The sequence below is a fragment of the Etheostoma spectabile genome, unplaced genomic scaffold, assembly GCF_008692095.1.
Source record: "Etheostoma spectabile isolate EspeVRDwgs_2016 unplaced genomic scaffold, UIUC_Espe_1.0 scaffold00009598, whole genome shotgun sequence".
Classification (NCBI taxonomy): domain Eukaryota; kingdom Metazoa; phylum Chordata; class Actinopteri; order Perciformes; family Percidae; genus Etheostoma; species Etheostoma spectabile.
The window spans coordinates 18,948-31,154 of NW_022603724.1; the positions used below are offsets into that span (position 1 = coordinate 18,948).

The window sequence follows — 12,207 nt, forward strand, 5'->3', positions numbered from 1 at the left end:
CATCTGTCTTACTTTTCAAAGTAAAGGCTCACGTCAACTATCATGCTAATGAATAAAAATACTTATAATAATAATAATATATATTTTTTTTATATTTAAAAATATATGTCCGTCTCTAAAATAAATAGGCAAACTAAAAGATTCCTGATGGAGGACTTCTCTCACACTGACTGGCTCTGGGACCAGGTTGGACTGGTTCTGACGTCTCTCTGACTCTGAAGTTATGAAGACGTCACGGCGTCATCGGATCAAATGCACATCGACACCAGAAATTCATACGTTGTAGAATTATTCTATTAATGTCAAGAAGTAACACAGATGTAGAAGAAGACATCCCTTTATACGTATATCTGGTGAGGGGAAATTCACATTGTTCACTCAGTTTGGTTCATTTAATACACACTGGACAGTGAGGTATTGGCAGAGGTGGAAAATAAGGAAATACATTACTTACGTTACTGTATTGAGCAGTTTTGTTGAGTATTTTTCGAGTAGTTTTTAAAATGTACTTGATTTTAAGGTGAAGGATGTATTTTGCTACATTACAAATCCTATTGTTACTGAGTAAAAAGAAGTTTACTAATGAAAACTGAAAGGAAGAAAAATAATAAAAATAAAAATCCCACCGTCTATAACCACTACACCAGACCTGGGCTTTCTTTTTTGTGCCAACGTATGCTGCTTCTTCTTCTCTGGTTGCAACGCGAAATTAAAAAGAAGTAGAAGAAGTGTAAGGTGTGGGAGGGTCGGACCCATGGATGTATTAAGAGAACGGTCTGACCCCGGTGGGGGCGAGCTGAGACCTGAATGGGAGACATTAACATGGACGGGAATCAGCTGTTATCCCTCAAAAACATCAGCTCATGGGAAAGAAAGAGAGGTCGATACAGAGGCCGAGGTTTTAACCAAACATGGACGCACAACATCAACACAACACTACGCCATCTTCTGAAGGGGAGCTTCTAGTTACTTTTCAGGTTTTTCCCTTCTTGTCCAATGAAAACCACGTATCTCCAGATGTGTGTTGATGTTGAATGTTTGTGATAAACTGAAGTATGATGTCATAAGAGTGTCATAAAAAAGAATAAATCTGTAAAATAAGAAGAAACTAAATGTCAAAGTTCAACTCAGTTCAGTTTATTTAAGAAGAAGACAGATCAATTAATAAAACTAATGATTATACATGGGTTAAAAATCCCAGAATTAGCCAAAAGCTCGCAACCCCCCCCCCCCCCCCAAATACAATCAGCTGTTCTCATTCAATTTTATTTATAGTATCAATTCATAACAAGAGTTATCTCAAGACACTTTACAGATAGACCACACTCCAGAATTTACAAGGACCCAACAGTTCTAGTTTCCTCCAGAGCAAGCAACGGTGCGACAGTGGCGAGGAAAAACTTCCTTTTAGGCAGAAACCTCGGTCAGACCCAGGCTCTTGGTAGGCGGTGTCTGACGGGCCGGTTGGGGTTAATGAAGAGTGGCAATAACAAAAATAGAAAAAATTAGTAGTTTGTAGCAGTTCTTTGTAGTAGTTCATGGCATAGCAGGACGCTGTGCGGCATTACAAGGCACAGCAGGACGTAGCAGGACGTAGCAGGACGTAGCAGGACGTAGCAGGACGTAGCAGGACGTTGCAGGAACATTTCACCAGTAGAAGGAAAAATGGATTCAATACAACTTCAGCAAATTTTGGACGCTAACTTGATGCCATCTGTGAAAAAGCTGAAGTTAAAGAGAGGACGGCTTCTACAAATGGATAATGATCCTAAACACACCTCAAACTCCACGGTGGATTACATCAAGAGGCATAAACTGAAGGTTTTGCCATGGCCTTCACAATCTCCTGACCTCAACATAATGTAAATCTATGGATAGACCTTAAAGGAGCAGAAATCTCAAAGAACTGGAAGACTTTAGAAAGGAAGAATGGGCGAAGATACCTCCAACAAGAATTAAAGACGAAGCGTTTCCAAGCTGGTAACTTGCCAAAGGGCGGGGGGGGGGGGTACAAAGTGTTAACTCTGCAGGGGGCCAAAACTTTTGCAGACGTCATTTTTTATTTTGAAAGTGTAAATGATGGAAATGAAATCCAACTTTTTGTGACATATTATACGAATGTCTAATCTGACATTTGATGCCTTTTGGAGATTTTTCCATCTTTTTTTGGGATTCTTTCATATGTCTCTTTGTAGTTTTGCTTATTTAAAGCTAAAGTACTTCAGACCAGGTCTTCTCTCCAGTGTGAATGAGCTGGTGAGACTTAAGGTTAGTTCTCTGAGAAAACGTTTTCCCACAGTGTTTACAGCTATACGGCTTCTCTCCAGTGTGAACACGTTGGTGAGATTTTAGGCTACCAATCTGAGAAAATGTTTTTCCACATAGATCACAGCTGTACGGCTTCTCTCCGGTGTGAACACGTCGGTGTAATTTAAGGCGACCATTCTCAGAAAACGTTTTCCCACAGTGTTCACACGAGTACGGCTTCTCTCCAGTGTGAACACGCTGGTGAGTATTAAGGTGACCAAGCTGGGAAAATGCTCTACCACATATATCACAGCTGTATGGCTTCTCTCCGGTGTGAATGCGCTGGTGAGATTTAAGGCTACCGCTCTCAGAAAATGTTTCCCCACAATGTTCACAGCTGTGCGGCTTCTCTCCAGTGTGAATGCGCTGGTGAGATTTAAAGCTACTACTATGAGTAAAGTTTTTCCCACATTGATCACATTGGTACGGTTTCTCTCCGGTGTGAACACGGCGGTGGACTACTAGACTACCCCTCCTTGTAAAGGTTTTACCACAGAGATCACAGCAGTACAACTTCTCTCCGGTGTGAACACGGTGGTGGACTACCAGGCTATCCCTCCTTGTAAAGGTTTTACCACATTGATCACAGCTGTGTAGATTCTCTCCAGTGTGAACTCTCTGATGAAGATTTAAATGTCCGGATGTTGTGAAGGATTTGTCACAGTGTTGACAGTGGTGACATTTTGGTCCTTTTCCTCTTCTCTGTTTCTATAGCAACAGACAGGGGGAGACACAGAGAGAGAGAGAGAGAGAGAGTTAGTGAACAACTTTCTTAAACCCTGTTTTGCAGACAATGTACAAATCTATTTGCCTGGGTTGTTGCTAGGGCTGCACAATTAATCGAATTTAATTGCGATCACGATTTTGACTTCCCACGATCAAATTTGCGTGATCGAGCAATTTTTTTTAAAGCGTAATTTCATAGAAGGCTTTTTTTTTTGCATAGCGCATTTACCGCTCCGTATACCACTGTCTGCTCATGAGCCAATCAGAGTAGTTCCCTGCACCGTGCAGCTTAGTTTCTACATGGAGACAGACACAGAGGACAGAGGGACGGGAGGACAACTCAACAGATAGCAGTCAGTTATACGTCGGTCTCAAGGTTTACCAGTTTACCAGTAAACGCAACATTTTGTCCCGTCTGTTGTTTTTCAGACAACAGCAGTGACCAGTGCTAGTCGGTGCTAGTAGCGTCTGTTAGCTGTTAGCTAGTAGTGTCTGTTAGCTAGTAGCGTCTGTTAGCTGTTAGCTAGTAGCGTCTGTTAGCTGTTAGCTAGTAGCGTCTGTTAGCTAGTAGCGTCTGTTAGTTGTTAGCTAGTAGCATCTGTTAGCTGTTAGCTCCTCTAGGACGCACTGGTGCTAATGTCCTCGCATCCGCTGCAATGCTGTTTATATGGATATGGTTTAATTTTGCGTTACATGACCCATTTTGTCTGTTAAGCCGTGCCTGCGTTGGATTTCACACAGGGCCATGATGGTTAATATTTTTTTTCACCTTTAATAATAAACACCTTCATTTACAAATTGCATTTTGTGTTTACTTGTGTTGTCCTTGACTATTGTTTAAATTGGTTTGATGTTCCGAAACACTTAAGTGTGACAAACATGCAAAGGAACAGGAAATGAGGAAGGGGGCAAACACTTTTTCACACCACTGTACAACTTCAACATAAGAGGAATGTAACATAATATGGATGTGAAAGCAGTTATAAACAGCCTATGTGACAAATAAATTTGTTTTGGTTAAAATCAAGAAATAATCGTGAGAATAATCGCAATATTGATCAAAATATCGTGATTATCATTTTGGCCACAATCATGACCGAGCCTTCACCGTCCTTCAGCTCCACTACTATTCGCTGGCTTTCATCTCAAGTTGAGCTTTGACACCTTGACCGTTTCTTTTATTTCTACTGTTGGTTGTTGTGTTGAAATGTTCACTTTGTTTTGTTTTTAGCTCGTTAAGATACCTTGGTCAACTAGGGCTGGTTTTAAATGTGCTGTATCAATAAAAGTGAACTAAACTGAACCATCGCCTCGCTGTAAAATAAAAAGAAATCACTGTTTGTGAGAACATTTTTAATTTGTATTTTAGTCTCTCTCTAACCTTCCACATGGCAGCAGAACACTTCCTGAAGATACCGAGGCAGTAAGACCCATGACAGGTCAGCGAGCTACAGAATAGTTTTCTGGGTCTCCTCAGTCTGGAGTAACCTCTTTCCTTCACTCACCTCCTCCTTCTTCCTCTTGCTCCCTCGCTCCTCTGAGTCTCCCGAGGCCTCCCTGACACCTTTCCTCCTGCCCTCCTCCTCCTCCTCCTCCTCCTCCTCCTGGTGTCTCTGCAGGTACTCGGTGATCAGGTCCAGGTCCAGGTGGTCTTGCGGCTCCCATGTGTTCTCCTCACTGGAAAGGTGAGTGCAGACAGAAGAACATCTCCTCACACTTTGTTTTTTAGGAAATACATTCTCACTCTAGCTGCTAATTTGGATTATTCCTTTTATCTGTTGCCATGGTGAAAGGTTATTTGTATATATGTGTGTGTGTGTGTGTGTGTGTGTGTGTGTGTATGGACCAAAATCACCAATTATTAATATTCTAGACTCCTCCTTACTCTGAGAACCCCTTCCATTTCAGCAGAAACTCTACTCTTCCCTTCACCACTCTGCGGTCCAAAACCTTCTCCACCACATACTCCTCCTCTTCCTCCTTCACTGCTGCAAACTCCTCCTCCTCTTCCTCCTTCACTGCTGCAGGCTCCTCCTCCTCTTCCTCCTTCACTGCTGCAGGCTCCTCCTCCTCTTCCTCCTTCACTGCTACAGGCTCCTCCTCCTCTTCCTCCTTCACTGCTGCAGGCTCCTCCTCCTCTTCCTCCTTCACTGCTGCAGGCTCCTCCTCCTCCTCCTCCTCTTCCTCCTTCACTGCTGCAGGCTCCTCCTCCTCCTCCTCCTCCTCCTCTTCCTCCTTCACTGCTGCAGGCTCCTCCTCCTCTTCCTCCATCTTTCCTGCTCTGGTCTCCAGCTTGACTTGCCCAAAGGGGGGGGGGGGTTAAAATCGAGTAACCGTGGTAACCAATGATTGTTCTTGATTGGGGTTCACTACTTAACTCTCAGAGGAGAAACCCTGGAAAGCAGAATCACGGAGTCAGTGAGTGAGAGAACGAACCGCCGTCCTCGTCTACAAATCTCTGTTTATTACAAATTCTCCCAAACACAAAAGCAGAAAACAGTCGTCAACAACAACGTTCCCCTCGTGGAAACATGTCTCACTTCAATTTAAGAACCGTAATACGTTAAATATATACGTTAAAAACCAATAACTCATTACCAGGGAGAGAGCAACGGGACCTGTTGGTCCATTTCTTTAACTGTCTATGATATAAGGGGACCAGATTTCTCAGACAAAATCCGGGGACATTTTCCGCTCAGAAGAGTATTTACCTCCAAAACACGTCATGATTTTATCTGTAAAACTTAAATCGGGGACACTAGACCTAGAGCTGTTCTCATTAGGGGCTGACCCCCCCCCCAAGGTCTGATCCTAGACCCCCCCCTGCTGCTACTTCATACTACACTCCACTACACCTCAGACTATTGAGGAAGTATTTTCCTTTGACATGATGCCGTATTAAACGAGATCTCAGGCAGCAGAGAAACAAGCTACAATGGAAGTTAATAGGATAATTGTCCAGCTTGTGTTTACGTTCATAAAGTGCTTGTTTTGCTGCTAACAGACTCAGACTAGAAAATGCATTTCCTGCAGAAAATGCGTGGGAATGCTGAATAGATGAATTGCAGAAGCTAACCTGGTTGAATGGCTAAAATCAGTAAGAAGAAGCTTAAATCAGTAAGAAGAAGCTTAAATCAGTAAGAAGTAGCTTAAGTAGTAGAACATAGTAGAAAAAAGTAGGAATGGCTTTAATTAAGTTTAATAACACCACTAATGTAAAAAAAGGTATGCTGAAGCTAAACTTTATAAATTGCTTAAATCAGTAAGAAGTTGTTGAAGTAGTGAGAAGAGTTGAAAAAAGTAGGAATGGTTTTTAATTAAGTTGAATAACAACAGTAATGTAAAAAAAGGTGGAAAAATTCCAAAAAGAATTGAAATGTTGAAGCTAAACTTGAGATAGAGCTTAATTCAGAGCTGTTCTCATTAGGGGCTGATCACCCCCCCCCCCCCAAGGTCTGATCCTAGACCCCCCCCTGCTGCTACTTCATACTACACTCCACTACACCTCAGACTATTGAGGAAGTATTTTCCTTTGACATGATGCCGTATTAAACGAGATCTCAGGCAGCAGAGAAACAAGTTACAGTGGAAGTTAATAAGATAATTGTCCAGCTTGTGTTTACGTTCATAAAGAGCTCGTTTAGCTGCTAACAGACTCAGATTAATATTCTAAATGTCTGACAAGATTATGGAAAGGATTTCTAAGGAGGTCGACCTTCCTATTAAAGATTAAGATCCTTCTTAAAACATAAAAGTCAGCGAAAAACCACCAGACTCCATGTCAATAATCAGTGATTTGGGGGGGGGGGGGGGGGGGGGGGTTATTATATCTGCTCCGTTTGGTCAGTGTTTCTTTCTTTCATTCCAGTATCGGGTCTGTCAGTCACAGTGAAAACCGGGGACAGATCCAGCCGGGGACAGGTCACCAAAACAGGGGACCGGGAACCGGGGACGTCTGGTCACCACCCCGATACAACCCCGATTGGTTCTCTAAAGGTTAGTTCGAACCAAACCAAAAACTAACGTTTAGGGAACGTTTCCTCCGGGTAAGTAATGTTTGTTTATGTTTACAGCGAACGTTAAGAGACCGTTCCCCTAACGTTCTCTAAAGGTTGCAACGCTAAGGGAACGTTCCCCTTACGTTCTCAAAAGGTTGCAATATTAAGGGAACGTTCCGCTAACGTTCTCTAAAGGTTGCAACGCTAAGGGAACATTCGCCTAACGTTCTCTAAAGGTTGCAACGCTAAGGGAACGTTCCCCTAACGTTCTCTAAAGGTTGCAACGCTAAGGGAACGTTCCCCTAACGTTCTCTAAAGGTTGCAACGCTAAGGGAACGTTCCGCTAACGTTCGCTGTAACCAAGAACGAACGTTCCCGGAACGTTAAGAAAACCACCTACCTACCTTCCAATTAACCAGCAGACAACCAAACTACAACCAAAACAAACCTTCAGGGAACGTTCCCACAACCAAAAAGACCTTACCCAGCTAACAATTTTTGGTTCCCAGAACGTTCTGAGAACGTTCGTTTTTGGTTGTGGGAACGTTCCCTGAAGGTTTGTTTTGGTTGTAGTTTGGTTGTCTGCTGGTTAATTGGAAGGTTTTCTTAACGTTCCGGGAACATTCGTTTTTGGTTATCGCGAACGTTCTCGGAACGTTCTCCTAACGTTCTCTAAAAGTTACAACCTTTAGAGAACGTTAGGCGAACGTTCCGAAAACGTTGCAACCTTTAGCGAACGTTAGGGGAACGTTCCCTTAACGTTGCAACCTTTAGAGAACGTTAGGGGAACGTTCCCTTAGCGTTGCAACCATCAGTCTTAACGTTAGGGGAACGTTCGCTGTAACCAAAAACGAACGTTCCCAGAACGTTAAGAAAACCTTCCAATAAACCAGCAGACAACCAAACTACAACCAAAACAAACCTTCAGGGAACGTTCCCAGAACGTTAAGAAAAGCTTATTCCCCTAACCTTTAAACAACACCCATACTCTTTGTGTGTATGTATGTACTGTAAATACACACGTACATACATACAAAAGTTATATTAGTAGGAAGGAATGAACAGGCAAACTTGATGGCATTTCAAAACTTCGAAACAACAAAGATAAGGATGTAGTGTAAATGTAGTGCAAGATGCATAAAGATGGGTTTGTAAAGTGTGTGCAAAATAAGTCACTAAAAAAATATATTCATAAAAAAGTTAAAAAGGGGCTCCATGGCTCAGTCCTTCTCAGCTGACCTATAAAGAAATAAACAAAAGTTAGACATGTAATACTAAGAATGAACACATTAACACATTTTTTTTTATGAACTTTCTTATGAACATAATGCAGAAGAACTTAAATTTACCATCTGTGTGGGGCAAACTTCAGAACTTGCCCAATCAAATCCTCCGCTTCTGCAGCAGTCAGCGCAGGGAAGTTTTTCTGGCAGGCCGCTAGAGTAGAAGTCCAAATGAAGCAAAGTTATAAGTCAAATTATAACCTCTTGTCAGCCAAGCTAAGCATAATACTAATGTGAACAATAAAATAAAACCTGCCTGTTATAACCCTGCATACAGCCAGGTCCTGGGAGGCTTTCTTTGTCTTTCTTCCCCGCAGGCTGGACTGTATCAGCAGCATGCGGCGGATGGCATCACCTCCAGTACAACCACCGAAGGTTGACCGGAAAAATTGCTGTAAAACATATAGTAACAGATTATGCATACAGTGTAGAGCTTGTACAATCTCATGTTGTAAGAGAAGTCAGTTCAGTTAAGATATTAGATTTTATGCAATTATATAGTGTTTGTCTTAGGGCATGCCTATGGCCACTTAATTTCCATATTGTTCCTCCTCTCCATACATACATACATACATACAAACACGTGAGCAACCTGAGTCTTACCTCTCATTTTGATCTCCATGTCTGAGCCACCTCCCTCTGTGTGAGTTCTTCTGTTTAAAACAACAAAAATGTTGTGTTACTCTAGTGATCCTTGCCATTAAATTGTACTTCTTTGCAAATACAAAAATCAAAGCAACTGTACCTTTAACTGGGTCCCAAGATGAAGTGGCAGTCCGTGGTAGGGTCACTAAAGACTCATCCCGCTCTGGGCAACCAGCTGGTTTCCTGCATGGCGTTGATACATATAAAAATAAATTATATGATTTTTTTATAAGATGAAGTTGATAGGTTGCCTGCACATGCCATTACAAATTATGAACCTATTCTTTTATATCAGACAAAATATATATTAAAACAACTTACATGCAGGTGGTGGAGGAAGTGATATCTGCTGAGCTGAAAAAAGACAGGAAGAGACAAACATCAGAACAATTACATGATATGCACCATGTTGACTGTCATTGGTTCCATGTTAAGAAATATGACTGTTTTATATAAATGCATACATAAATTTTAACTTCCAGACAGGGCTTCCAGACGCACGCTCCGTCCTGGACAGTTTATCTGGTCGTGCAACAGATTAATCTGTAATACAGAGACCATATAGCGTGTACCCATTGCAAAATCTGTGATTTGAAATATGTGAAAAAATGTAGTCTATAATAAAGGTCTTACCATCGCTTGAAGAATCTGTCATAAACCTCCTTGGGCGTCGGCGCTGCCTTTTTTGGACACTTGCTTCATCTTCTGTCTGGATGCTGGACGTGTCTATCAGCCGACACCGGTCCACAGCTTTGGCGTAGGAATCTATGTTAAGAGAACATTTGTGATCCAGTAGAGCAAAAAAAGAAGAAAGAAAAGCAGTTCCATACAGAGAAAATTATTTATTTACATATAGTATAGCAGCAATAGGTTACCTGTACACAGCCATATTTTTTTAACTGGATATTTGGCCCAGCTGCTGTTGGGCAAATGGCACGCTGTGATTGGAGCAGAGGGAGGTGACATGGAGCTCCTGTAGAGCATGAGCAGCTCATCCATCTTCTCCTCAAATGTCTCCATCCGGATTCATCTGAAATAACAGATCATACAATTTGTACTGATTGCAAAAATATTTAAATGTATACAGTCAGTGTAAACATTGTACGTGACAAGATTTCTGCATTGTAGCCCAGATACTTTGTAATGGGGAGACACAGCATCCACAGAAATGCATAGTGTAAAGCCAGTACTGCAGCTGTGTAGCAACACATTACGTCCCTTGCTGTAGCCTTCCCTCAGCTTGACGATAACTGGCTAAAGTGCGTTGCAAGATGGCTGCCTATCTACCTGGACTAAGGATTTTGATTATTTTGGCTTTATTTATGTACTGTACTACACTAATTAAAAAAGACCGAAAACGGATATCTTATTTGTAACATAAACAAAAGCATTTTAACATGATTACACAAAACTTACAATGCAACAAAGCAGAAACGTCGTGCACAGCAGCAAACAAAGGGAAAGATTTAAGCAGTCCATTTAAAGCCCAACTCTGGCCTCGCCCTTTTGAACGGGAGTGCTAGTTGTCCTTCTATGATAGCATCAAGTCAACATGTTTAAAACACTAAGAAGGCTCGACACAGCAGGAGACTTTACTCCAAGTCTCACCTGGGGCTCAACACATAAACTCAGCATTGAGAACATGGTTTGTGCACAAATAGTTTACTAAAAAGAAAAGATTTGGAGCAGCTCACTGCATGACTAGCATAGCACAATGGCGGACGACGTTGAAAAACTAAAGTTAGTTGTTGACTTCAGCCAAACTTTTATGTTTGGTCAACCTGACAAGAACCGGAATATAACAAAGCCATACGAGGGAAAGAGTTTAATGTTAAACCACAAACCCTCCCATTACAACCACAACATCATTAAACTGTAAAGTATTTTCGCTTACCTCTCCGTGAGCTGAGCCGCGTGGTCCGTCCTGGTCCTTTCTCTTCTTCTAACGGAGGAATCGGTCTGCTCAGAGCAGCGGCCCCCTACTGGTGGGGGGTTGTAACGGTTCGGTTTTCAAACTGAATAAAGAAGTGAATTATCTTAGTTGTGAAAATCGTCCCATTGATAGATTCCTCTTTTAAGTTGTTTCACGAAGACAGTTAAAAAACCGAAGTCAAGCACAAAAGTACTATTTTAAGCTAAATTGATATCAGCCTTAAAATAAATGTTATGCTTTCTTAAATTTTATAAGTCAAATCATTTTTGAGTGAATAAATCAAGTGACAAACCATGCTACTTCTAACTCAGAACAACCAAAAACAACCAAACGGGAACGTTGTGTGAAGGTACGGCGCAACCGCAGGGGAACGTTACCGTTGGTTGGTTCTCTTAACGTTCTGGGAACGTTATAACCAGGAGGGAACGTTCCCTAAACGTTAGCTTTTGGTTTGGTTCGAACTAACCTTTAGAGAACCAAAAACTAACGTTCTCTAAACGTTCTGTGTTAGTGGGGTAGTAGGTCAAAAGAAGAAGAAGAAGAAGATGATTACGAACGTTCTGTGAACCAGAAACTGTTAGCTGGCGAGCTCTATTGTTTACCAAGCCCGTTTCCCGCGGGTTCCAAACGCGGTCTTTAGCTCGCCTTTCCCCATCATAACCTCCATAACTCCCCCCCACAGCTTCAGTCCCCACACACACGGCAGAAGGAAAACGGCTGTTGTCATAGTTACCGAGTACCGACCTGGAAAGCTATTACGGCATCAGGGAGAGAGGAAACAAACCGCCATCCTCGTCTCCAAAGAGGAGGAAAGTGTCCGTCACCTGGGCCCGGGGTGTACCGATACCCGCACATTGGTTCCGCTTTCTTTGTTCCCCCGCTACGTATATTGCTTACCAATAAATATGAAATTCCTACTAAACGCTACGCTGGTTATTATGTTATCCCTTAAGGGTGTATCACACATTCAAGCTGAAATAAATGTGGAGATATGCTGCTCTATACACGCTAAAAGTAGTGATTATTTACATGGAGTCTGGTGGAGATATGCTGCTCTATACACACTAAAAGTAGTGATTATTTACATGGAGTCTGGTGGAGATATGCTGCTCTATACACACTAAAAGTAGTGATTAATTACATGGAGTCTGGTGGAGATATGCTGCTCTATACACGCTACAAGTAGTGATTTTACATGCAGTCTGGTGGAGATATGCTGCTCTATACACACTAAAGTAGTGATTATTTACATGGAGTCTGGTGGAGATATGCTGCTCTATACACACTAAAGTAGTGATTATTTACATGGAGTCTG

The 12,207-nt window shown here is 41.9% G+C and overlaps 1 protein-coding gene and 1 long non-coding RNA gene across 2 annotated transcripts; both read right to left on the minus strand.

Moving 5' to 3' along the window:
* Positions 1 to 2,032: 2,032 nt before the first annotated feature.
* On the minus strand, positions 2,033 to 5,760 carry LOC116679159 (zinc finger protein 239). The gene is made up of 3 exons (XM_032508845.1): positions 5,756 to 5,760; positions 4,539 to 4,602; positions 2,033 to 3,015 (listed from the first exon to the last, which is right to left on the minus strand). The coding sequence occupies exons 1-3, from the start codon at positions 5,758 to 5,760 to the stop codon at positions 2,212 to 2,214; spliced, it is 873 nt and encodes a 290-aa protein (XP_032364736.1). The 3' UTR covers positions 2,033 to 2,211.
* A 2,798-nt stretch (positions 5,761 to 8,558) lies between these two features.
* On the minus strand, positions 8,559 to 11,690 carry LOC116679160 (uncharacterized). The gene is made up of 8 exons (XR_004329459.1): positions 11,637 to 11,690; positions 10,854 to 10,974; positions 9,835 to 9,989; positions 9,593 to 9,724; positions 9,281 to 9,313; positions 9,060 to 9,142; positions 8,918 to 8,967; positions 8,559 to 8,706 (listed from the first exon to the last, which is right to left on the minus strand). It is a non-coding gene; the product is annotated as an uncharacterized LOC116679160 (long non-coding RNA).
* Positions 11,691 to 12,207: the final 517 nt, after the last annotated feature.

Bases quoted from the DNA above. Each gene is read 5' to 3' on its own strand.
- LOC116679159 (XM_032508845.1), bottom strand. The intron at 3,016-4,538 runs GTGAGTGAAGGA...CTGTTGCTATAG, and splicing joins GCAAGAGGAAGAAGGAGGAG to AAACAGAGAAGAGGAAAAGG.